Below are 26,105 nucleotides of genomic sequence, written 5' to 3' on the forward strand. Positions count from 1 at the left end.
AGAGGCGGCGTTCACCCTGCTCCTGTACTGCGAGCTGCTGCGCTGGGAGGAGCGGCCGCTGCGGGAGCTCCTGCACTACCCGGCCCAGACTGAGTGGCAGCGCAAGGAGGGCCTGTGCCGCAAGATCCTCCACTACTTCAGCAAGGGCAAGGTTGGTACCGCGGGGCCCAGGCTGGCATGGGCCAGGAGGGTAGGTGAGGGTGGGTGCCTGCGCAGGGGCTTCCGGGCCGCTTCTGTTGATAGATGTACTTAAAGATTGGGCGTGGCTCTCTAATCTGCCGTAGAAAGATGAGCAGTGAAAGTGAATGGGTTTTCGGCCCTGGACTGCAGTTTGTAAGCAATAAATGGGTTTTAAACTTTATTTAAAAAAGAAAAAAGAAAAAGAAAGTGAATGGGTTTTGCCTGTAGGCAGGCCTGGTCTTGGATTTCCCTTCCTCCGAGCACAGCCTGGGCGTCCGTCCCAGTGGGTTATTCCCCACCCAAGCTGAACCTGTGGGACTGGCAGGCATCAGCGTGGGTTCAGGCCTTGGGGCCCCGACCACCTGCGGGGTGCCTCCTGCACCCTGGAAAGGCTGGTTGTGTACCTTGTTGAACCTGTTCCCTCATTAGTCAGCTCTGAGCATGTTTACCAGGCTGAAATAGGATTATTCAGGGAACTGTAGTGGCTGAACCCCAGACTGGAATGGAAATTTTGGTTTTTTTAAATGAGTTTTTTTCATCATGAAAAAGGAAGACTTAAATATTAATGACTTGCCCATAAATCAGGAACCACCGATGATCAGTTTTACATGACACAAGAGCCTTCTGTGTCCGTCAAGCGCATTGACCCAAGCAGGGAGTGCATGGGTGAGCAGGCACCTCCCCCAGCCAGCCACAGGAGCCCGCGCGACCCACACCAGAAAGGAGGCCCACGTGCACCCCTTTCCACACGGCGCCCAGAGCCCCTCTCCTTGGCGGGCCAGGGCAGGACGTGGGGCCCCACGCCAGCGTACTTTCAGGCTGTCTTCCTGCCGCCCACCTCACCGGGACCTGCCACTTAACCACTTGCCCAGCCTCCCAGCTCAGAGGGCACAGCTGAGCACGGTGTGTATGTGCATGAGCGCCTGTAGTGTGCTTGTCCTCTTCTTTCCATGGTGCTGGGTACAGCATGGAGAGTCATCCTAAACTGAGGAGCCTACCCAGGGGACACGTGAGAGCCACCGGCCCCTCTTCACCCACCCACTGCAGTAGCAGAGTTCAGAAAAGCAGGCTTAAAGCTTAGAATGTACAAGGGATGAAACACAAAACCTGCCTGAATATCATGCACGCAGGCTGAGGACAGGGAGGGGCGGCCTCAGAGGCTACCTCCCGGCATCTCCCACCCCTCCCAGCAGCCCTCCTTCACCTCTCTGTCTCTGTGCCTCAGGACCTAATAGAACCGGGGGGCACGGCTGCCCTGTTCTTCTTGAAAGCATTCATGGTTTTTCTTAAGGACTCCAGGAAAGTAAAACCTGTCTACTACAGGAAAAGCGCCCCTGTAGGGTCCTTAGTGCCAGGAGGGAAGCTAGCTGGGTGGCAGGGGGAGAGTAGAAAAGGAAAAGACGCCAGGGGAGGGTTGAGAAAAGGGGCCCAGTCCTCAGCACAGCCCACCCCACAGCCAGGCCCTCCTCACTTCCCTCCGCGTGCGCCCAGCCTGTGTCCTGCCTCACGGGCACCCAGTCTCTTCCTGCCCCGGGTCTGCCCCTGAGTGTGTGGGACCGAGTCAGCGCTGGGCCGGCCTCTCCCCCAGTGAGGTAGTCGGCCTATAAGCCCACAGAGGGTCAGCCCTCCCGGGCCAGAGGAGGAGAGTGGGACGCTCCAGAGGGCGTGGCTGATGGCAGCCAAGGGAGGGAGGGAGGAGCGTGAAGACGGGAGCCGGTCCTGTATCGCAGGGCACAGAGATCAGACAGGGAAGCTTTTGTGCCGCCCCTGCCAGAGCTCAACCAGGATGTGCACGAGCACACATCTTCAGAGCAGGGGGGAGTCGGACAGTCAGCTCTGCCTCCTGCCAGAGAGAAGGAAACCAAGAGAGGATGTGGATGGGCTGCCTCGCCCCTGCCGGGCAGTCCCTCTGCGTGCAGTCAGCTCTCAGAGCCCTCGCGCACCATGCTCAGCACAGCACCTCCAGAGCTCCCAGTCCTGCCTCACTCTGAAGACGGTGGGGCTGGGAGGCGCAGGCTACAAACCAGGGCAGAGATTCCAGCAAGGCAGATGAGCAGTGATCCCAGCAGGGGCGAAGGCTCTACTGGGGCTTCCGTCAGCAGGCAGAGCCCTTAGCCCCACGTGGGGCCCTCACGACCTAAATGAGCAGATCCCTACAGACGCTCTTGGCAGGTTGGCCAGAAGTCTACACACAGCTCAGCTGCTTATGTGGCCCCCATGGAACCACCTGCTAGGCAGACCTGCTGTGGGCCAGTGGCTGAAACCTGCCTGCACGGCACCTGGAGCCAGAGAGGGGGCTGGCATGCACACCCCTTTTCTGAAGCTCCAATGTGGGGGAGCAGAGCCTTTAGCTTGCTGGGCAGAGACATTGTTTTGGAGCAGGGAGTCAGGGTCTGTTTAAAATGCTCTTCGGTTTTTCAATATTTTTAACTGGCCCTGCAGTTTCAATTCACGTAGCATTAGTTTCTTCGGGGGGTAGGAATAACATGCTCTTTCTGAGGAACACAGTCCCAAAGGGGGTAGCGCTGTCCTTATCCCGATGCTGTTTTTAATAGATTTTTCCAATATTGTCCTTGTTAAAAATATTCATATTGACGTAGTTATGGGCGAAGTTGTGTGATGTCTAAGATTTGCTTCAAGGACTGAGGGGAAGAGGGAGTGGTTGGGGTGGAAGGTGTAAGACAGGGCGCAGGGGCCATTGCTGAGCTCAGTGAGAGCGCCTCGGCTCATTCTTCTGCTCCATTTGTCTATAGCTTAACATTCCCTGTAATGAAATATTTGCATTGGTGTTCAGAGGAAGGGGGCAAGGGCCTAGCTTAGGGTATCAAGTGATCCAGTGATTCCCAGTCCAACCGAGGAAAAGAACGGGGTTGGCAAGACACTGCAGCTGTGATGGGGCCCCAGCACAGGAACGGCCTTGGGCCTGACTGGGGCCCCTCCGAAGCCTGCTGGACATTGGAACGTTTCTGTAAAGGAGATTGACAGGCCTGCCCCAAGTCCTTGTTTCTATACTCTGTTCCTGAGCTTAAGTGGTCTTTAAGTCATTATTTCCTTCATTAACTCATTAAACAAATCTTTACTGAGTACCTGCTCCTGCCTGGCCCTATTGTAGGCTCTGAAGATAAAGTGAATAAACTGGGCCCCTGTGCTGATGCAGTTTATCCTCTAATTGAGACAAATACAACAAAAAAGTAAGCACTTTTTAAAAATAAGGTAACTCCAGAGTAATGAGGTGGGAAATGGATGGGAAGCGCCCACATCCTTGACAAGGTGTCTGGGCAAAGGCCGCGTGGAGGTGGAGCTGCGTGAGAGCAAAGCCGAGAGGCCAGCAGCGCGAGGCACGTGCTGGGCGCGGCCCCCAGCTGGCTTTGAGCACCACTCTGTGAGGCTCCGGGGCCTTCGGCCTCGCCCTCCGATGTGTTTGAATGGGCTGCTCCAAGGATGCCTGAGGTGCTGAAGCCCTGTTCCTATTTCTGATGCAGAGCTGGGAGTTCGGGATCCCCCTGTGCAGGGAGCTGGCCTGTCAGTATGAGAGCCTCTACGATTATCAGAGCCTCAGCTGGATTCGGGTGAGCATGGCCCTTCCCCACCCCACCCTGGCTGGAGGGGTGAGCGCCTTCCTGGCACCACTATTTGAGTGAGCCTCCGCTGTGGCTGAGCCCTTGGTTGAGGGCTGTGGACAATACAGAGCAGAGGCCAGGTTTCCTGCCCTGGGATGCCTGCAGTCTGCCAACATACACACCTAAAAAATGACGGTATGGTTTAGACCCCAGGGGTCACCGGTACTCAGGGAAGGGAGAAGCCACACATGCAGAATAGGAGGGGGGCTTCATGAAGCAGCTTTCCCTGAAATGACCACGTTCAGGGACACTTCATCAAAAAAACCTTACAAGATCTGGCCCTGCTTCAGCTTCTGGTCGCTTTCAGGCACTTTCTTTGGTGCAAAATATTCAGAAATTAAGTGAAATGTGCCATGAACGTAGATGGTCTCCACCAAATTTTCCTGGTTGCTGGCGCTAGGTTCCAAGTCACAACAGCTGCTGAGTTCACTGGCAAAGACGTGAGCAGTCTCAGCTCACCCTCCCCACACTCCCTGGTCGGTGCGGCTCCTCTGCGGTGCTCCCTGACCCAGATCAGCGAGGGCCCTATACCAGGCGTGCTTCTCTAGCAGTGGCTCCTGACTGGTGTTTGCTCCTGGAGCTTGTGGGAGCTGCTAAGCGCTGCACTTGACACAGAAAGCCTTTTCTAGGCAGCCAATTCTCTGCCCAGGATGATGACGGCCACTTCTCCTTGCTGGGGCAAGGCTGGTCACAGCTCCGTGCACAACAAGGCTGAGTTTCCGGGATCTCTTTCCGAAAGACATTCTACTTGGGCCCGGGAGAGCTTACTTTGGAGACCCCTGAGTCAGGCCAGCCTGAAGGGGACCGCCTTTCTCGTTCACAGAAAACAGAGGCCAGCTACTACGACAACATCGTGGAACAGCAGCGCCTAGAGCCCGAGTTCTTCCGGGTCGGCTTCTACGGCAGGAAGTTCCCCTTCTTCCTCCGGGTGAGTCGCACGTGTAGTGACGAGAACTGAGTTTCATGTGATTCCTTAACACCCTGTGTGTGTGCTGGGGTGGGGGTACCTTTTTCTCTATTCTGTTGAAGACTACTTTTCCGAAGGACTAAGCAGTCAACAACAGGCATCTGTCTTTATTCAGCCAGACTGACTGCCAGCTTTAGAGGGTGCTTCACTCCGCAGCACTGTTTGTAACTGCTTGGGATGTATGAGGGGAGTTTGCTTACCAGGTCAACCAAGGTCCTGCAGGAAACCACCGCAGTCTGAGAACGGCCCGTAAGGACACTTGGAACCCTTCCAACTTCTGTGTCTAATGCCTGGGATCCTTCGTTGCGACTGTTCTCGGCCAGGCAGAGCATCAAGACAGCCCTGGGCTCTTGGGGCTGCCCTTAAGGGTGATGGCTCTTCCCCAGCTGCCCCGTAGGCCGGAAGGCCGGGGTGGAGGACCGTCACTCGCAGACAGCCTAGGGGAGAGCTCCTGGGGCTTGTGGGAGCTGCTAAGCGCTGCACTTGACACAGAAAGCCTTTTCTAGGCAGCCAGTTCTCTGCCCAGGATGATGACGGCCACTTCTCCTCGCTTGCCCTGGGGGAGGTGAGCTGACCTGTGAACAGAGTGGGAGGACAGACATACTCACGCCAGGTCAAGAGCTGTGATCTTCTCCTTATCAGCACAGCCCAGAGCCTCCAGGGGGAGGCAGCCCGCCAGGATCTCTTGTTCTCAGGTGACCTAAAGGACCCTGGCTGATGGAAGGGCCCTGGTGCTGAGCCCTGAATGTCCCCAGTTCCAGGATCTTAGTGAATCGCAGTGTCCGCAGGCTCAACGAGTAGCTGGGAAAGCCCGTCGGATCCCTTCAGTACATTTGGGAGCCTGTCGTATTGGAGAAATCGCTGTAGCCAGTGAGCAATAATAATCTTGGTATCGTATCAAAGATCAACTGGGCTTAGTGCTCCTTCCGGCCGGCCAGCCTGCCAGCAGCAGAGTCCAGGCTGACCACATTCCAGATGCACATTTCCTGGGCAGTAATCATTCTAGGCTGAGAGAAAAATGATTTCTGTGGGAACTAATAACAGCAGCAGGCAGCAAGCAGGCCCTGCCTGATTGTGCCCCCCAAGGAGGTGCTGGCTCATCCCCCGGGGGTGTTTCCAGGAGCAGAGCGCAAGTGAGAGTGGGGTCTCCTCGGAAGGGCAGGCTCCTCTCCGCTGCAGGGACCATCGGCCCCGTGCTCCAGGAGGCCGTGTCTGCTGTCCCCGTAGCGCAGGATGTGCAGCAGCCGTGGAGCAGAGGCCAGCAGAAGAGAAAGGAGGCGCTGGACAGGAACTAGAAGCCAGAAGCATGTGGACAGATTCCAGCAAACTAAGGATTCTGGCCCTGGAACCTACTTCCTTCTCATTTTATATGCAAAGTTTGCTTCATCATTTTATTCTCCTTGTCTAGTCCCACGATTTATACATCATAAGCCAGATTTTACTCCAAAACATCATTATTTTGGGTGTTACAAAACCAGACTTTGTACCCCCATTTCTGTCTCTGCCAAACAGATCTCCATTGTAGTCTGACCCTCACGCCTGTGGCCTTGGGGCTCTCCGAGCTTTCTGACAAGTAGGACCTGGCACAGAACCCGCCTCCGAGCCTTCCAGATATGCTCGCAAGGGATGGTCTGAATGTTCAAACGTGCTTTCAAGGGTGCCAGCGATGGAGGAAGAATGAGGATGGGTGTTAGGAAGTGCCGCCTGCCAGTCCACCCACATCTCCACGCGACCCCCTAGGAGCTGTGCTTCATGCCTGTGCCTCTGCCTGGCCTGCCTGCCCCCCCCCACCAGCTACTCATTTCAGTGGTGGCAAACGGAGGAGGTCCCAGCAGAGGTGGCTGTTTGCCTGGCGGATGACAGGACGAAGTGCGGAGCGGTGGCAGCCAGATCTGGCTCGGACGGGGCTGCAAACTTGAAACTGACAGCCAGCCTCAAGGTCAATGCTCTGCCTTCCCCCTGCCAGTCTTCCCCAGAAAGCCAGGCTACTACTCACCTTCCCTGAGCACCAGGCCATCTATCACTTTAGCTCTGGCAGGTTGCTCTCTCTGGACCATCTGCCCGCCTCGCCTCACGAATGAGATGATCTGCCGATCTGCACGGAGACAGGAAAACATCCAGCCCTCCCTCGTGGGGCAGTCTCTGTTCCTCTCCACCTCACCTGTGAGCAGACCCTGGTGGGGACTGTTCATGTGTGAGCGGCTGTGGAAAGGCCCTTCCCTGTTCCCTTCTTGGTCAGTTCTGTATGTCAGGCCAGGGGCTTGGCTGTGCCTCTGTCCTGTGACTACTGGTCTATTGCAGGGGAGAGGCCAGCCTGACCCCCTGACCGCGGCGTCCCCTCCCGTTCCGATCCGTCTGGGTGTGTGGGCCAGAGCGGAAATGAACGGGGGGCAGAAATCCTACCCCAAAATGGTGGGGCTCCGCCGAGGCCTGGTGTGTGATCATCCGTGCATGGGGACGCGTGTGGCTGGCCCCGCGGAACCTCTCTCTTCCCCCTCCTCTGAAGGTGGGCCGGCGGGGGCTGCCAGTCAGTGCCCGACACCGCTTTGTCAAAGGGGATCTGCCTAGGTGCCCTCCCCCACTCTGCTGCATCAGGCTGACCCGGATGGCCCAGGGCTCTCTGCCCACGAGGCGCTCTCCATACGCCCGCGTGCGTCCTCCTGCTGGCCCTCTCCCTTCATGTCCGCCATTTCCGCAGTGATGGGCAGGGACTGAGTGCTGTGTCCCGGGCCTGCCCCAGGGCTCCAGGCCGCCGGGGCGAGACGAGGAGCTGCCGCGCACAGGCGGGGCTCCGGCGAGGCATTGCATGTGCGCTCATGTTTGTGGCAGAACAAGGAGTACGTGTGCCGTGGCCACGACTACGAGAGGCTGGAAGCCTTCCAGCAGAGGATGCTCAGCGAGTTCCCGCAGGCCGTCGCCATGCAGCACCCCAACCGCCCCGACGATGCCATCCTGCAGTGCGATGCCCAGTGTATCTTTTGACACTCGGGGACGGAGGGCTGGGCCCCTGGGAGGTGCAGCCCAGCCAGGCAGCTGCCCCTCTGCCATGCTCCTGGCCTTGCAGGCTGTCGCCCGAGCAGGGCACGTCTGCCTCGGGCCGGCCATGGCACGCCTGTAGCTGAGGGCCGTGTGGTCAGCAGGCCTTCAGGGCACCCTGAACCCCCCACCGGCTGCTGCCCTGCCCATGATGGGGGGTTGGGGCCCCACCAGGACTCTTGCTGCAGCAGTGCCACCACTTCTGTGCCCTGCCCCACTTCTGTGTGCTCAGATATTGTCCCTGGCCTTTGGAGGACTGAGCACAGCCCCGGGCATGGGGCGGGGGCAGAGGAGGGAGATGGGGTGCCGAGGCCTGGGTGGCGCCTCGGAGAAGTGCAGATGGGGGATTTGAACTAAGCGTGTTCAGGTGTGATGTGCGCCTTGAGGTGCTGTTGTGCCCGTGAGGAGCACAGTGTATATGCTCCTCTCTTCTTTGGGGGTGACGAGTTAGCTCCTCGGGTCCCTCTCTCTGGCAAGTCTGGGTTTCCCCTTCACTTCCCAACCAGACTTGCAGATCTATGCAGTGACGCCCATTCCAGATTATGTGGACGTCTTGCAGATGGATAGGGTCCCGGACCGTGTCAAGAGCTTCTACCGCGTCAACAACGTGAGGCGGTTCCGGTACGACAGACCTTTTCACAAAGGCCCCAAGGACAAGGAGAATGAATTCAAGGTGAACAGAAGCAGGGCTGCACTTACATTGAGGCCAGGGGCTAGTCCCTGTGCTTGGGGACTCAGCACCCTCTCGCCCCGGGCAGGTGGGTTGTGGCAGGAACCACCTAACAGCCGCCCTCACCTCCTGCAGAGCCTGTGGATCGAACGCACCACACTGACCCTGAGCCACAGCCTGCCTGGCATCTCCCGCTGGTTCCAAGTGGAGAGGCGGGAGCTGGTAAGACATGTTCCCGGTGGGACTGGCCTCCCCATGGCTCCCCGGCCCTGGCTTTGGGGACCCTTCTCAGGACTGAAGCAGAGTGCTTCAGCCCCCTGCCTCGCCTCAGCTGCCACAGGCCTGTTCTGTGCAGGGTGCTTTGTCCACCTGCTCTCACTTGATCCTCACAGCACCCCAGGAAGCTGGTATTTTAGTCTCCCAATTTACAAATGCAGAAACTAGTCTCTGAGGTTCAGTCTGACCCAGAACTGGTGCATCTCACTGCTCATTGTGCTCCTGAGCACATGAATCAAAAGAGAATGAACATCAGAAAGGGCCCAGGGAGTCCCAAGTCCCAGGAACCAGGGCAGGGAGTCTGCATCACAGACCTGACCTGGCTCCCGGGACCACGGTGAGGGAGGTGTGTCCCTGCGGCAAGGACGACACCATGTGCTGTGTGCCTCAGGTGGAGGTGAGCCCTCTGGAGAATGCCATCCAAGTGGTCGAGAATAAAAACCAGGAGCTGCGGGCCCTGATCGGCCAGTACCAACACAAACAGGCACATGGCAACATCAACCTGCTGAGCATGTGCCTGAACGGCGTCATCGACGCGGCTGTCAATGGCGGCGTTGCGCGCTACCAAGAGGTGAGGGCCTCGGACGGAACCACAGCAGCCTAGCTGCGGAGGGGGTCTCAGCTCTTCTTCCTGAGGCTCTAGCCCCCCAGGGCAGCCTCCAACTCCTGCCCGTGCCTGAGCTGAGGGTGGCCCTAGGTGAGGCTTTGACCCCCCCGCCAGCCAACACTCCCGTTGCGCCCTATTTCCACGGCCTGGCTCTCTGGCGACACTGTGTCTCCTCTGTTCTCTGAGCCCTGACAGATGGGCAATCCATCTGATTACGGGAGGGTGTAAGTGGCCTCTGAGAGGAGCGGCGGAGCCCAGCCCTTCACAAGAAGCAAGTTGGGCTGGCTAAGAAACCTGCCCCACACCCTGGCCCCTGGCCCTGCCAGCCCTACCCAGGCCATGCAGGCTTCATGAGGACTGGTACCTTCATCCAGGCTCGGAGGACACGGCCATGTTCTATCCCCCTTAGACACTAACGCGCACCTGTGACTGCAGGACATTCAAGCAGGCCAGCTAGAGGCGTGTTGGTGCGTGTGTGTGTGAGGAGGGGGCCGCCTCAGACGCGTGCCCCCTGGGCCCCCTAGGTAGTAGTCCTGGAACGTGTCCTGATGTGGCCTCTCCTCTCACAGGCCTTCTTCGATAAAGAGTACATCACCAAGCACCCAGGGGACTCTGAGAAGATCGCCCAGCTCAAGGAGCTCATGCAGGAGCAGGTACGTTTTGCAGGGCTTGGAGGCCAGTGGCCAGGAGGGAGAGACCAGGTGCTACTGCATGGCTGCTCCCTGGCTAGCAGAGGGACTTGTCTGTCACCTTCATAGGTCCACATCCTTGGAGTCGGGCTGGCAGTTCATGAGAAGTTCGTGCACCCAGAGATGCGCCCTCTGCATAAGAAACTGATTGACCAGTTCCAGGTGATGCGCGCCAGCCTCCACCACGTAAGCGGAGCGTCCTGCCCTGCTGCCACAGGCCCACCTCCACTTCCTGCAGACCTGCACAGGGAGCTGCAGGAGTCACGGAGCCTGTGAGGGGAACGGCTCCTCCCGCAGAGGCAGAGAGACAGGGAGCAGAGGGGGCAGCTCTGTCCAGGCTAGGGGTGCGCAGGGTCCCCGTGGACACTCCCCGCCGGAGGAGGGTCAGATTCAAGTCAAAGAACGTTTTCTCAAGGCAGTATGCTGGCGAAGAGAGGCATTCATATGAGGAGGAAAAGAGCAAAAGTATCTGGCCCACATGTAGAGATTTCTTTGGAGATACTCTCCATCCCAAGAAGCTACGGAAGCGGGCACACCGGAGCCAGCCCTCGCCCACCTCCCTTGCTGTCCCTCTCCGCCCCCTCCCTTCGGCTACCCTCCTCCCCTCCCTCCTCCCCCTCGTCTAGCATGGCTGGCCGCCCAGCCCACATCTGGGCCAGCCTCGGGCAGGCAGCACTTTCGCACTGGCTGCTCTTACAGGGTCCAGGCAGGTTCAGGGCCGGCCTGGCTCTCGGGCTGCCTGGCAAGGTTTGGCCCAAGGATAGATGCACATAAGCAGAAGCAGGGCCAGTACCCAAGGACTAGTTTCCCTCCCTCTGGGGGTCTGACAGGAATGCTGGCTGGCTGAGGATAGGGTTCAGTTGGTCTTGAACCCCCTGTTCACAGACCCTCACCCCATTTTCAAGAATGGGGCTGACTCCATGTGTTTTCCAGAGAAGCCTGCTGTCTGCCAGACCTCAAGGTCTAAGAGCCCAGCCACCTGCTGCTCTCTGCTCACCCCAGGACCACAGAGTGGAGGTGGCAGACAGGCGAGAGCAGAGCTGTTGGGTGCTGAGCGCTGTGGACAGGAAGCTCCCCAGTAGCGACAGAGGCCCTGGGGAGGCTGGGCTCCTCAGCCTTGCTCCTGAGTTCTGACAGTCACCTCTGTCCCTCCAGGCCTCGGCCCCAGCCTGTGCCTGCCCAGGCCCGAACAGCATGAAATGTGAAAGGAGAAAAAGAAGGTTGCCTGTAGTTTGAAGGGTGGGCATATTTGCCAGATGAAAGCTCAGAAAGTCCGAAATGTCTCCTTTCTGTAATGAATCGTCCGTGTATTTCAAGGTGAAAGACATAGAGAATGTCTTTTGTTTCCGCCTTAGAAATGAGCACATCTGTTTGGTGAGGAATGTGGGCCCCTGAGTCTGATGAGTGTTCCATGGCCTCTTCCCACTGTCTCCTGCTGGTGTGGCTAATCTCTCCCATGGGCGAGCCCCCGTCCCAGCCAGGCTAGGGCCCGGGCCCAGAAGGTGCACTCTGCCAGGCAGGCTGTCAGGCCGCTGCAGCAAGAAGCACAGAATGCTCAGGCACTTCAAGGTCTCGACATACACGGGGTGTCCTGTCCAGCTGCAGAAGTGGCTTCCGGTCCTCCGCACACTTCGGAGAAAAGGTGGAAGACCTGGCTTCTCCGGGCCCAGCTCAGAAGTGGCTCCAGTGGACTTAGGGCCATAGACTGTGGAGGACACGAGGAAGCCCAGAGCACAAATATGGACACAAATCAATGTGCTGCCACCCAGGAGGCTTTGGGATCAGAAGTTTTTGCCAGTGTATCTACGTACTTAATAAGAATTTGACAACGCTAAACTAGCACTGGGCTGTTTTTCAGTTACTTACATCTGGACTTAGTGCCCGTCTCCCCATAGACTGTGCCAGACAACAGAGCCCAGGTCACTAAGAGCTCGGCCATTTTGCAACCCAATAAAATCCAACCCCAACCTTTTACCTTTACGTAAGAGGCGCCCACTGACTGAGCCTGGTAATCGCCTCCCCCTGCTTCCCGTTGTTCTGCTGGCTCTGAAGCGGCAGCACCTCTGAGCACACCCTGTGAGCTCAGACCCGCTTCAGCTCATTCCAGATTGTTCTCCTGGTGGGTCTGCCCGCCACCTCAGGGCCTCAGGGTTGGGCTTCAGAGCAGAGAGGGTGTCTTAGCCATGAGGATGTTGTTGCCTTCAGAAAGCCGGCCTCTCAGGCCCAGCCAACAGCATGGGATTCTTCTGCTTTTACATTCCCACCACCTGCACACCCCTCCCAGCCTCACTTACTTTCCCTCGCTGTCTGATGAAGGGCACCCTTTCTCAACAGGAGTTTCCAGGTTTGGACAAGCTCAGTCCCTCATGTTCAGGCACCAGCACCCCACGGGGAAATGTCCTCGCCTCCCACAGCCCCATGAGCCCCGAGAGCATGAAGATGGCCCACCGGCACAGGTACGGCCTTGGTGCTGGGGAGGGGCCCCTCCGCAGAGGTGAGTCTGGGTATCAGAGGTCAGAGCCCCCCACAGGGCCCACACCACCTCCGGTCATCCAGGCGGCAGGCGGCGGGGCAGGTCCTGAAGGGTGAACCAGAGGTTTCAAAGCAGAAGGGAGCTGACGGGCCAGGATCTAGGCAAAGGGCTCCGAGGTGGGCCGGCCGCCTACGGGCAGAGCAAAGCGGCTGGAGGGCGGGGTTCCGGGGCCCGAGGTCCGCCCAGGGCCAGCTCTGAAGGGGCCTTGCTCATTCAGGTCTTCGGACTTGACCCCGAGGGGAGCAGGGATCACCGGTCGGTGATCAGGCGGGGCGAGAACAGCATGGTGCCGGGGATGTCAGGTGCGGCCGCTCTCAACTCAGGAGTCCTGGTCTGCCAGGGCTCGACCACAGCTGCCGAAGCCTCCAGGGCAGGAAGGCAGGCCAGGGAGGGGCCTCTCTCGGATGTGTTCCACTGGGGGGTGGCCAGGCAGCATGGAATGCGCACTCGGTGTGCAGGGGCGAGCAGGTGAGGAGCTGCCTGGCGCTGGCCCACACGTGGGGGGCCGCAGAGCGTGGCCCGCAGCAGCAGTGTCAGCAGCCTCCCCACACTAGGAAGACACTTGGCCTAAGAGCAGATCCCAGCAAGGGGTGGGCCTGGGTCCTCGCCCTGACTTAGCGCCTCTTTCATTTCTCCTGCGGAACGGCTGGGGTCCCCAGACTGAGTGCCCACAAGTCCTTTACTCCAGGTGGGGGCGGTGGTCGCCGGCCGTCGCCCTCCCTCGCCCGGGCCTCTGCGCAGAGTGGGGCTCCGGCGGGGCTGCCGTGCAGACCGTGGTGGTGGGCTGGCTGACTGCCTCGCGCCCGCCTCCGCCCGCCACCCCACCCCTGGCGGGGCTCCTCTGCGCCGGCCTGACCCCCACTGCCCCCACCTTCGTCCGCAGCCCCGTGACCTTGATGGGCACAGGCCGCCACTCCTCCTCCTCCCTCTCCTCACACGCGTCTAGTGAAGCGGGAAACGCGGTGATGCTGGGGGGCAGCGCCATCGGCGAGGCTCCCGAGGACCTGTACCACCACATGCAGGTACCAGCACGTGCCCGGGGGGTATCAGAGGTCTCTGCCCACTGCCCCCGCCGCAGCCTCCAGGCTGTGCTCCCCCAGAGGGAAGTCCAGCAGCGGTCCCGGCAGTTCCTGCAGGCTCCGGGGCAGTGATGCTCCGCCAGCTGCCCTCCTGCCTGGTACTCCCTCCCCGGGCACCATACTAGGGGCAACTCACAGCGGTGTGAGCCACCCTCAGCACCCCCATCAGGGCCCGGGGTTCAGTGTCAGACACTGGGTCTGGCTCCCTGGGGCACGAGGAGGCTCCTGCAGGCCAGCCCAGCCCGGCCCGGCCCGGGGAGGCCTCTACCCTGCCGGTTCTCTCCCTTTGCAGCTCGCGTATCCCGGCCCCAGGTACCAGGGCTCAGCCACCAACGTCTCTGTTCTGTCCTCGTCCCAGGCAAGCCCTTCTTCCTCCAGCTTGAGTTCCACCCACTCAGCACCATCCCAGATGATCACCTCTGCCCCGTCCAGTGCCCGAGGTAAGGGTGGCAGGGCGCTGCTGGCAGAGGGAGCAGAGGGGGCCTCCCGGGCCCTGCTTGTCCTCGGCTCATCTGTGGCTGTGTGTTGAGTGTCGCCCCGGGCCTTAGGCAGTGCTCCCCGGTGCTCTCAGCACTGGACTCTGCCTTTTAGGACTAGCCCACTCTGAGCAGGGGCCCAGCTCTGCTGCCACCCGGGAGGCAGCCCCACAGCCCCCTCACCACAGGGCTCCCCGCCTAGGAGAGCTCAGGGCTCTTCCCTTGAAGCAAGAATAAAGATCAGAATCAAGGCAAACTGAGTCTTGTCTTGAGGAAGCAAATGTGATGACAGTATGAATATGAGCTTTGAAGGCTGATCCCGACCCTGGGAATGTTACTCTGAGCAGTGACCCCGACGGGCACAGCTCGGCTCCGTCGGGACAGGCACACTCGAGAGAGAGGGCTCCGTAGGGGGCCGCTCACTCTGCCAGCACCCTTTGATTTCTTACTCTGTTGGACACCAGCACCTTTTTCCCGTTCCTATGCTAGTTGTTGCAGTGGAGTCTGGTTCCCCGACCTAGATGGGGGCATTTGCAGCGGCCTGGAAGCGAGCTGAGGCAGCTCGGATCTAGTGCCCCCCAGGGCTGGCTCTGCAGGTCCGTCTGAGAGAACCATGCGCCCAGCTCGCGTCAGGCCCGCTGTGTGGCCCCGAGAGAGAACAGAGGAGACAAACATTGTTGGAAGACCCATGCTTTCAGATAAAGGCTGCACGTGCAGAAAGGACGAGCTGGCCGCACAGGAGCAGGGCAGTCGCTCTGCTGGCGCTTGAGTGTGGGGTGCTGAAGGAAGCGCTCGGGGGGCGGTGTTCTGGAGAGGCCTTGGCGCTGGCGTCACTGCCCCGCCACACTGACTGGCCTTGCGGCGGACGGACACACACTGCCGTGGTCCCTGCTGCCCAGCGCCCCAGGGTGGAAGGCCTGCAGCGCAGCCAGAGTGCATGTAGGTCGGCAGTGCCCCCTGGTGGTGGGAGACGGCAGGGCTGGGAAACCGGGGATCGCAATCCAGGCTCCTGGTGACTGAGCCCCATGGGAACCAGACCACAGCTCAGGTCCGTCAAAAGCCCTGTGACTGACGCAGAGGCTCCTGTGTTCCCATGAAAGTAGCCATGACTGCTCCTACCAGGGGCTTAGCGGCCCAGGGTGGGGGTAATGGGAGAGAAGTGAGATTGGAGAGTTGGAAATTTAGTGCACAGAGCACCCCTTTTTCGTAGCATCAGAGAGGCCTCCAGATACGGGCACCTATCCTCAGTGGAGCAGGGCTGTAGGCTGCCGTTCCTCCATTCCAGCCCCTGACATGTATCAGGGTAATTTGAGTACAGATACAGTGCTGGCCTGAGCTAGACTGTGAGCTCTGTGAGGTCCGAGACCATGGCCAACCTGAGCAAGGCTGTGTGCCGCATGCCCGCTGCGCACCTGGGTGGGGTAGGTGTTAGGAAGTTGGAAGGACTGAGTTGACTGGAAGGCACTGAGTCTATGCTCACACTCCAAGTGCTGTACCCCGTCCAGAGCTGAGGCCAGCCAGGGTCAGGGAGCTCCCACGGGTTCAAGCTGGAAAGGCCCTGTAGGGGTCAGTGGGATTTGGAGCTCTTTACATTTTCCTTTACACAGCCATTTCTTGAGGCTGCCTCAAGCACAAGTTCTAAAAGAAAACACTGAAATCAGAAAAGAAATCACCAAATAGTAGTAATTCAGGTCTAGCTTTTGTTTTGTTTTGTTTTTTTAAAAAGCATGCTTTATTATTCATCCCCCTATTGATGAAGGATATTCTTAGGACTAGGTCTCAAAGCCAGCCTGGGGCTCTGCAGTCACGCTCAGACAGCTATGGAAGTTTACATGAGTTAATTGCATTACCAGTTTTCATCACACTGACTTCTTCAAGGCATTTAAGCCTCATCTTCAAGGGCTAAAATGAGTTCAACAGGAATTTGTCAAGGGCTCCTGGGGCAAGGCGGCTACAGAAGACCATTTCTCCTTGTGCCCTGACAGTGCTTCTGAGTGCCTCTCAGTCAGGTGAAGGCCCTGGGACTTCAGGGACACTGAGGCCCTGCATGGCAGGCTCCCCACCCAGGTGGCACCCAGGGCTGCCCTCAGCTCTCTGGCTTTGCTGAGAGCACGTCATAGAGAGGGCCTTCAACCACGTGAGCCAGCCAGAGGCTGCCAGGGGACAAGTAGAGGGCCTTCCAGACCAGCCACCCACAGGGAAGGACCCCCTCGAGGACCGTGGGGACAGGTCCCTGGGCTATAGCTATGGCCTACCTCAGTGGGGACTGCACCACACCACATCTGGCATGGTCTGACCCCAAGAAAACACCTCAGGCCAGAGGAGTTCACTGCAGGGAGGGACCTTACATGGGAGAAGCATGAACCAAGACAGCTCAGGAGCCTGGGTTACAGTCCCACAGCTCCCAGACTAGCTCCGTGACCCCAGGTCACCAAAGGGCAGGTGTCAGAGTGAGAAACCCTGCAGAGCCACCTGGGCACAGGGCCCAGGGCGCCCAGCCAGCCTGGCTCTGAGGCTGGAGCACGGAGGGCAGAGGTCAGGTGCTGGGGGCCTAGAATGTGGGAGGGAGGAGCCTCTGGGAAGGGGTGGTGGTAGGGGGCCAGCTGAGAACAGGGCCAGCAGTGTCTAAAAAGGCAAGTGTGTGGAGACGGTGTGTCAGGTAAAAACTGTGCCGCTGTGTTATGAGTATCTCTGCTCTGGGCAATAGCCCCGTTGCAAGCTGGCCTGTACCCCCATGAAGGTGCCCAGCACCCAGGCCACATCCATCTCCCAAAGTGCTGGGCCCAGGAAGCCCCCAGGGCCAAGTCCAGTCCTCAGCTCTGCTCATAGGCCACCTCTGGGTTTGTGGGGGCTCTGCCAGGGGCCGTAGTGTGCCTGCCTCGGCTGGGACAGCATCCAGCCACAGGCTCTGCCCCAGTCCCCCGGGTGCTCGCTGCGCCCCACACCCCAGCTGCAGAGGGCGCCAGCCCTGGGTCCCCCACCCCGAGGGCGCCTGCCTGCTGGGCCCTCTGTCTGTGGCTTGTCATCTGTGCGTGATTGTTCTCACTTGGTTACAGGCTCTCCCTCTCTGCCAGATAAGTACCGACACGCCCGGGAAATGCTGCTGCTGCCCACACACCGGGACCGCCCAAGCAGCGCCATGTACCCAGCGGCCATCCTGGAGAATGGACAGGTAGAGAGCCGGCGTTCTGGCCACACTCTGCTGGCCCTGGCTTCCCTCACTGCACCTGCTAGGCCCTCTGCATTGTACTGCGCGCCTCGCTCATTCTGCCGGAGACCCCGGGAGGCTGCTTGGTCCCCGGCTGCGCCCACAGTGAATCTGAGGGCCACAGTCCAGAGGGAGTGCAGCTGTGGGTGGGGTGGCAGTGAAGTTGGAGCCACCGTTGCTTGAGTGGCTCTCTGTCCTGTGGCCCCTCCTGGACTCCTTGGCCCTAAAGTGTCTAGCAAACTGTCCCAAGAAGGGAGGGAGTTGTGTGCAGGGGCCCGGACGATGGTCTTCCTGCGTGTGTGTGGAATGGGCATCCCCGTGGGGGCAAACTCTGTCTCCTTCGTCTGCCTCTCCACCCACCCGGAGCCTCTGCAGGGACTATCTATACCGTTTGCCCAGTTCTGCAGATACCCTCCTGGGGGTCCTGAATAAGGAGCTTCAGGGATTCACTCCTTCCCATCTCATCTGCCCACCCTCCTATCAGAGTCCCCAGAAGTCATCTCCACACAACAGTCACCTAGTCCGAAGTGCCAGGAGTCTGTCACGGCACCACCCTGTGCCTGGTCAGCCCCGCCAGTTGGGGGAGCAGTGGGTCCCGGCTGCACCTCCAGGCTGAAGTGCTGCCCTCTGGCCACCCTCGGCACTGCCAGGGGCCTGGAGGTGGGGCTGGCGGTGTCCAGGAGGCTGAATGTCCCAGGGCTAGGGAGGGAGGGGCACCTCTGCATCCTTTCTGCCAGGCGTCTCCCTGTGAGTCCCAGGTGCCTGTGCCTTTCAGTCCTGCACGAGACAGCGGGAGGCCAGGCAGATACGGAGGGCGGCACCTCGAAGGCCGCACACGGCGGCCCTCAGAGCAGACCTGCGGAGCCTTCCTGCGGCTGGCCTCCCCGGGAACCGCTCCTGGCCTTAGAAAGCCCTGGCTCCTGTGACCTGCAATGCTGCCCCGGAGGTGTAGCTGATTTTCACACTCCAATGTTTTTCTCCTTCCCTCAGCTGCCAAATTTCCAGCGGGCCCTGTTCCAGCAAGCAGTGGGGGCCTGCAAACCCTGCAGCGACCCCAACCTGTCTGTGGCTGAGAAAGGTATTGTTCCCCTGCCCGCAGGCCGCCCCTGTATCTGTCCCCACGCTGAGGGCCTGACCCTGGTCCCTGAGCACCAGCCAGCAGAGGTGGAGCCACACTCCAGCACCCAGGCCGGTCTGTGGGCCCAGCCCTGACCAGCTCCTCTGCCTGCTGCTCGACCCACATCTGGCTGGCTGCCAGGGTGTGGGTCCTGTTAGTCTGCCTCGCTTCCACCCTCCTGAGCCCGGAAACATGGGCTGCCATGTGCACGCGGGGGGGGGCCACTCCCCTGGGCTCTTCCCAGCGGCCCCAGGACTCAGCAGGCTCTGCCTGGGGTCCCTTTGCTCCCTCCCAACTTGGACTCCCTGGGGCCTCTCCTGGTTGCTCTGAACAGGCCTGCAGCCAAACAAGCCCCACAAAGGATAGGAAGGGCAGGCCATGGTGAAGTGAATTCCCAGAGTCAGTCCTGTCCATGGGGAGCCCTGGGGGCCCGGAGGGGGGTCAGTCCCCCTGCAGCATCTGCCGAGTCCACCTTATACACTGCAGACCCATCACCTACACCGTGACACCAGGCAGCCCACAGAAGAGGCTGCTCAGACCGTGGGGTTTGAACCTGGGCTCTGCACTAGCAAGCTGATGGGAGAGCCAGGCCCGGGAGACCCTGGCCCACAGCCCCAGCCATGGAGACCTGAGCTGACTCCAGAGCGGCACCTTGGCGGGGACTGGGTGGGCCGCCTGGCCCTGTGGCGGCCCCTCTCCTCCCTGTGCTGGCGCTCAGGGCGCACACATGCCCCAGGAGCACAGGCGTGTCCCACCATAGCTGTTGTCACATTGCCATCACATCTCCTCACCAAGTGATGTCTGCTGTCTCCACTGTCATTGTCCCCCCTTGTCATCACAGAGGACATGACCTCAGTGCCTGGTAAGCATCGGTCCATGTGCTCAGCCACAAAGGCCTTGGAGATTCTGAATGAAGATGCCTTCCTAGTCTCAAAGCTGCACATCCCCAGAGCGCGCTGCCTACCTGGACCCCTGCACCTGTGCCCCAAACAGAGTGCCCTTTTGGTCTGAAGGGGCCAGAATCCACCATGGCTTTTCTTCACCTGAGATGTGAAGCAATCTCAGAACTAGCCAAGAGCACAGATGGGCTCAGAGTCACATGGGTGCTGGTGGCCAGACCAGGAGCCTCCGGCAGCCAAGCACAGAGGAGCCGCAGGCTGCAGACCACGCTGCAACAGGGAGCCAGGCACGCCGCTGCGGGGGATGGCATGGAAAGAGGGTTGTCTCTGAGCAGAGGCCAGCCCACAGCAAGCACGTCCACACCACGGGGCTGCCTCTTAGCGAGCAGAAGAGTGGACATCTGCCTAGTGGGCACACAGGCTGGAGCAAGAACTTCCTAAGTCTTGGGTCCTCCAGGACAGGACCTGAACCTGCTTGTCAGTGGTCCCTTGTCATCAGACCCTGAGTCCTACAGGGACTCCACTTCATTTGTAGGTTCCTCTCTTTGCCAGGCAGTGACTCCCAGACCAGGCAAGCCTGCTTCAGGGCTGTGAGCTGTGCACTGGGGACCTCAGGCCAGTGCTGGGCCATTGTTGATACACAGCGGGAGAGACGGCCAGGACACGGTGGGGAGTGCTGCCCCTCGGGGGTCGGCCCCTCGTCCTAGATTCCCCAGCAGCCCCAGCGCACTTGGGCTGCGTGGCGGCAGGCAGGCAGCCTCCTGCTCCCAGCCGCGAGCGGCAGGGTGAGCTGCCATCTGGCTCGCATGGAGTGGCTGTGTCAGGCACTCTTTGTGAACACTTGTGGCCTTGATGGCTTTTCTCCCCCATAGCCTTCCTGCCCATGAGGGCCTTTGGGCCCTTGTGAGTGAACTGCCGCTGCACAACCCTTTCAGGGCCTAGAGGTGCACCTGAGATCTCAGGCTGTCAGAACATCACTGGGGAAGCTGCCCTGCCCCACCTACAAGCTCCCAATTCCCTGAGATTTGGTAGTGTTTTACGGAGACACAGCTTCTCTTGGGCAAAGGGAGCCGCAGTGCTGAGGCCATGAGCTCAGGCCACCCCCTATGGAGAGCCTGCGCGGGGCTGGGCCTGTCCTGCTCTCGGGCAAGGTGGCTTCCTGCTCAAATACACCTGATGCTCATCAGGTTCCGAATTCCTTCCTCTCTTCAGGCACCAGCTGAGTGCCAGCCCAGCCAGCTACTGCCATGGCCCCCTCCAGCCGCCAGCCTTCCACTCTCCTGAGTGCCCCAGCGGCCCTGCCTAGTGCAGAGGTGCATGGATAATGGGGTTCTAGTCTGTGTCCTGCGACAAGCCCGTGCCAGGTCCTGGCCAGCAAGGAGAGAGAGGATGGGTGTCACCACCTCACCTCTGAACCACGTGGGCCCGCCTTGTGGCCTCATCCTCCTTGAAGGTCAGACTCCAGCTCCTTCTTCCAGAGCCTCTCTGGTCCAGGGTGCCCTGGCACCCCAACTCTGTACCTGCAGCTGGAAGGCCCAACCTCAGCGTCCTCAGGCTCACTTCAGCCATGACTGGCCCAGAACAAGCCAGTTGCAGGGCCCTGGATTTGAGCTGCTTCTCTGCCACTCAGGGCCCAAAAGGGAGCCTGTCTGCCTGGCTCCATCACAGAAAAGGCACATTGCTCATCGGTGGTGTGAGTGCCTCCAGAAGGAGCTGGCCAGGAGGGTCCACGTGCCCCTGGCTGCTCCTGCAGAGTGGCACCTCCCACCCCAGGATCCAGCCATTCCTCCCCTGTCCTCTCCTGCACAGCCCCTCACCCATCCAGAGCCGAGAGGCTGGTATTCTGGCACTGGACTCCTTAGCGTGGGTTGGCACTGTGTTTCCCTTTGTCCATGGTCCACTCTCCCTGCATTCATGGCAGGTGGGTGCTGGCACCCGGCCTCTACATGCCCCAAAGCACCATGGGTCGCACAGCCTCCCTCTCGGCCATCTGTGGGGCAGCTCCTGCCCACTCCCTGGTGTGCGCCAGCTCTAGAGGGTGGCTGTTGCTGCCTGCTCCCTGCTGTCCCCCTGGCTGTTGGCCAGGTGGTAGGAGAGCCCTGCACTTTCCTCTGCTTGTCCGGGCTCATCTGCCTGCTCTGTGATCTTCCAACAGAACTCTGTTGCCCTCCGAAGCAGCTTCTGACCCTGTGGGCCAGTGTCTTGCTTGGCCAGCGTTTTTGTCCCAGGGCTGGCTCCCACGTGTGCTGGGTACAGAGGGCACACCTGAAGAAGCCATTGGCTAGATGGGCTTCTCCTGGAGTGTCGCTCAAGAAGTAACCCCCCTTCATGCCATCTGTTTCCGCCCCTCAGCGGTGCCAGCAGCCCCCAGCAGCTGGAGCCTGGATAGCGGAGCCCGAGAGGCCCGGCCCTTCCTGTCTGCCCACATGGGCCACATCCCAGCTCCCCCGGTGCCTCCCCGAAGCCTGCTGCATGGTAAGAAGACGTCCAGCGGGTCCCCAGATAGTCCCTGGTCTCAGACTCTGCTTGGGGCAAGAGCAGCAGCCCCCAGGCTGAGAAGACGGGCCTTTCTCGGAGCTGACTCGGCCAAGGAGACATTCCTGCCACGGCAAGGCTCCTGCTGGGCTGTGGGCTCAGCGAGGCCTTCCTGACCCCCGAGGCTGAAGACACGGAACCGACAGCGCAGGCTCCCACGTGCTCGACCTGGACCTCTTGTGTGGCAGGGCTATCTTTTACTCCAGCAGCCTGTGTCTTGCAGAACTACAGTGAAAGCAGGCTTTCCGGTGGCCTTCAATGGCAAGAGGTCCCTAGGAGACTCTTCCCACCTCTGCCTAGCAAGGTGTGCTGGCGTGCGGCCCCGAGGGGCCCACTGAGGCTCTGGTTCTTTCCCTTTGCAGGTCATTACTCCCTGCACTTTGACGCCTTCCACCACCCCCTGGGCGATGCACCCCCGGCCCTCCCTGCCCGGACCCTGCGCAAGGTAATGTCTGGAAGTGGCAGCCCACCGGCCTGCGAGATAAACCACCCCTGGGGCTGCAGTGAGAACCAAGCCCCTGGCTTCTCGCCGAGAGCCCAGCCTGGCCGGAGCTGGTGGAGGCCAGAGCCACACCTGGGACACAGGAAACCAGTGTGTCCTGAACACTACAGTGGGAGTGGGGGGCTGAGGGCACCACACAGGGGGAAGCCAGGTGGCTCTGCCCACCACCACAGTTAGAGGCAGAGAAACATCCCTGGGGTGGGTCGTAGAGCATTCCAGCCTGGAGTCCACTCAAAAGCAAAAAGCATCGGGCACCAAAGCTTTAAGAAAAATGCAGTGAGTTAATTTTTCTGCACTTTGGAAAAGACTGCTTCCATCCACTGACTTAAGCAGTGGGGTAAATTCCTCCATCCACGGCCCTCCTAGGGCCGCCTGACCTCCACCCTCGTCAGTGCCCAGAACCATGCAGGCAGTCTGGGGCCTGCCTGCAGGGGGCACAAGTGCCACACAGTCACAGCAGGGCCGTTTTGGGCCCCCAGAAGTGCAGGTGACTGGGGGGCTCCAGAGGCTTGCTGGGGGCAGGGGCCTGGGACTTGCTGCTGTTAAGGGTTACTTTAAGGTCTGTTAATAACAGGCTTTTGGCACGTCACCTGGTGGCCAGTCAGCACATCTGGGAACAGGACTTCTAACATGCCCACCCTTTCTTGTGCAGTCTCCCCTCCACCCTATCCCAGCCTCCCCAACAAGCCCCCAGTCGGGCCTGGATGGCAGCAACTCGACATTGTCCGGCAGCGCCAGCAGTGGCGTGTCCTCCTTGAGCGAGAGTAACTTTGGGCACTCTTCAGAGGTCCCACCTCGAACCGACACCATGGACTCCATGCCGAGCCAGGCCTGGAATGCTGAGGACGACCTTGAGCCGCCCTACCTCCCTGTCCACTACAGCCTCTCTGAGTCTGCTGTTCTGGACTCCATCAAGGCCCAGCCATGCCGAAGCCACTCAGCCCCGGGATGCGTCATCCCTCAGGACGCCATGGACCCACCTGCACTGCCACCCAAACCCCACCATACCCGCCTGCCAGCCCCGGAGCACGATGAGGGCGTGCTGCTGCGAGAAGAGGCCGGCAGGCCACGGGGCCTGCACCGCAAGGCCTCCATGCCTCCCGGGAGCACCAAGGAGGATCAGGCCCGCATGGCCTGGGAGCATGGCCGAGCTGAGCAGTGACGGTGGGAGGTGGCCGAGCGCCCTGGGTGAGCAGCTTGCCGGCCACCACGCCAGGCCTAAGAAGCAAGTGCTCTGGGGCAGAGGCCTGGCGCTCAGGAGAGAACCGCCCCAGTCTGCGCGCAACTGCCGTGAACTCGTGTGTTGCCGTGTCCAGAGGCCGCAGCAGCATGAAGGGTTGTGGCTTCTCTTTTTATTTCATTGTCTACATTTCCATTTCAATGGGTTTCCTTCCTTCCATTGTGCAGTCGATGCCTCATCGTCCTACAGTTGCAGCCCACGTGGCTCTGTGAGAGGACACGACAGGCAGAAGAGCTCGGCCACTCTGCAGGCCCGGCAGGGGGTGGGGCAGGAGCCCCGGCCTCCGCCCCAGGGCAGAGAGGCACAGAATGGGATTGCACTAGGGCCCTCTTCCTTTGCTGTGTGGACAGAAGAGCTCCTGGTTGGATTCCAGGGTTGCAACGACCATGTGGGCTACATGGCACAGGCGGACAAGGGGGCTACAAGCCGTTTTGCACAAATGCTACCCACTTACCAGTCTGGGAGTGTGTGGCTGAGGGGCTGGCTGGGCCAACTTGCTGGCTCAGGCATGTGACCTGTGGCCTGGCCTTGCTGCCCCCCTGGGGCATGCTGGCAGGCTTCCAGGGTCAGCGCTGCCTCCTACCCTACCCTGGAGTTTTCCCTCCATTGCTTTGATTTCTGAACAGTTGCTCCCTTCTGCTCTCAATACACCTCATGCCCTGCAGGAGCCCCCCCATGAAGGGATCTGCAAAGGGGTGGTCTCCTGCCCACCGGGGCTTGGGTTGGGAGTGTGGAACCAGAGGGACCCTAGCCACCTTCTTCTCTGGGGCCCAGGGGCCATGTGTTTTGAGAGGCAAGCTGGTGTAGGAGTGACCCTGGGATGTGGCAGGGGCCCGAAGCCCCACCGAGCCGTCAGAATGACCAAAATGCCCACCACCCAGCTCCTGAATCAGGGATTTTCAGCACTACCTCTGAGCAGTGGGGCTGGCTGCCCAGCCAGGCTTCCAGGCCCTGAGGACTTGTGGTCAGGTTCAGCAAGCTCCTGGGTAAAAAGGGTGGGACAGAGCTTCTCCTTTTGGAAGTAGAGAGCCACAGAGGTTAAATGACCCTTTCCCAAGTGGCCCAGAGCACGGCTTCCGCTCCAGGCCCATGGGGACCACCACTCAGGGTTCAAGGTAGGCAGAAGGGTGGTTTCTCCAGCCACCCCAGTCTGCTGGGCAGAGCGCAGTGGTCTTTATAGGAAAGTTTTCAGGTCAGGGCACTGATTTTCTTCTTGGTTTATTATTTGCGGGGACAGTTTGGGTGGCAATAGTGTTTTACCAGGGTGCTTCTAAGTTACTTAGAAAAAAAAAAAAGTCTACAGGCAAAGTAGTTTTTTCTTTCATTTGCTTGAGTTCACATCTTTGGTGGTCACAGGCTGCCTTCTCCTTGCCGAGCAGGGGTCCTCTTCCCTAGTTCCTCTTCCAGCGACCTGTGACTGGTCTCTGTGACTAGGCCCTAGACCCGTCCCTTCCTCACAGCTCCTTTCCAAACAAGAGCACGGTCAGCATGTTGTCCTCTAGTCAACAAATGCCAGCGGGGTGAATAACAGGGATGCAGTAAGTAGCCCACTAGGAAAGATGAAGGGCACCTGGGGGTGTTTATCACCAGAGGGGGTCCTTTCTGGTACTAAGGACGACTTAGCCAGCACACTGATCCAGGCAAAGTGGATCAGTCATGGCAGCCCCACCTCGGAAGGCGGGCCTGGACCATCTGGTGTTCACCAGTGTTAGAGGGTCAGGGGCTCGCTTTGGATTTGACTTAGGTGGGAAGGCATCTGTAGATTTTAGGAAGTTCTGAACCTTAGTCCCTGGACAGGCCAGTGGTCACATAGGAACATGTCCCTTCTCCACCTGGTGGTGCAGGGCTGGGAGTCTAGCGGGCGGGGTAGGTCAGGAAGTGTGCGTTGGTTCAGCCTCGCGTCCTGCATGCTGAGTGGGGTTTGTTTCCCCTCGCCATTTTCCCTGACGGATGAAAAGGACAAATTCCAAATCTCTCTTGTTGGGAGAACCAGCCGGTCTGCGGGGAAATGGGAGGCCAGAGATGAGAATACTCTGAATAGATTGTGAAAAACAGATTTTCATTCTTTCAAGCATATTTGTAAATAACCTATTTGAATGCTGTGTATTTGTACAGGAATTTGAGCAAAAAATGTATAGAGTGTTATGTCCCATTGGTATTCAGCCCTATAAATGTGTTTTTAACCTCTGATATCCTGTGCTTATTTAAAATAAGAAAACTTCTAACCATTGCTTTTGTGTATTTATGTTTAAAAAGTGATTTAAAAATGATCTTACCTGTACCAGAGAGCAAAGTTAAAAAAATTTGTACTAGTGTCCCAAGAGGTATTTCACTGTATATATGTGGTAGCATGTTCTAAACCCAGCAAGTAACGTGAATTTTAGATGTAAATACCTGCCACTCGGTCTCCCCCACCCCCTCCCCTGACTGCTGTGATGTGAATTAAAGGTGAATACTGACCGTGGCCCCTG

General features: G+C 59.3%; 1 protein-coding gene across 10 annotated transcripts in view; it reads left to right on the top strand.

The window, feature by feature from the left end:
• Positions 1-26,094, top strand: part of DOCK3 (dedicator of cytokinesis 3) — a 323,372-nt gene extending 297,278 nt beyond the window's left edge. For 4 of the 10 annotated variants that reach the window (XM_073230632.1, XM_073230635.1, XM_073230636.1 and 1 more), the window contains 17 exons: positions 3-151; positions 3,663-3,749; positions 4,624-4,728; positions 7,597-7,738; positions 8,310-8,476; positions 8,609-8,695; positions 9,141-9,320; positions 9,926-10,009; positions 10,115-10,231; positions 12,380-12,501; positions 13,462-13,600; positions 13,950-14,097; positions 17,190-17,305; positions 18,332-18,419; positions 21,710-21,832; positions 22,255-22,337; positions 23,047-26,094. In XM_073230632.1, the coding sequence (XP_073086733.1) occupies positions 3-151; positions 3,663-3,749; positions 4,624-4,728; positions 7,597-7,738; positions 8,310-8,476; positions 8,609-8,695; positions 9,141-9,320; positions 9,926-10,009; positions 10,115-10,231; positions 12,380-12,501; positions 13,462-13,600; positions 13,950-14,097; positions 17,190-17,305; positions 18,332-18,419; positions 21,710-21,832; positions 22,255-22,337; positions 23,047-23,556 (2,447 nt within the window). In that variant the 3' untranslated portion in view covers positions 23,557-26,094. Of the gene's footprint in view, positions 1-2; positions 152-3,662; positions 3,750-4,623; positions 4,729-7,596; positions 7,739-8,309; positions 8,477-8,608; positions 8,696-9,140; positions 9,321-9,925; positions 10,010-10,114; positions 10,232-12,379; positions 12,502-13,461; positions 13,601-13,949; positions 14,098-17,189; positions 17,306-18,331; positions 18,420-20,569; positions 20,811-21,709; positions 21,833-22,254; positions 22,338-23,046 lie in introns of those variants that run through there. The other 6 variants (XM_073230633.1, XM_073230637.1, XM_073230638.1 and 3 more) reach the window with 6 other exon arrangements.
• Positions 26,095-26,105: the final 11 nt, after the last annotated feature.

Source organism: Manis javanica, chromosome 3, assembly GCF_040802235.1.
Source record: "Manis javanica isolate MJ-LG chromosome 3, MJ_LKY, whole genome shotgun sequence".
NCBI lineage: Eukaryota > Metazoa > Chordata > Mammalia > Pholidota > Manidae > Manis > Manis javanica.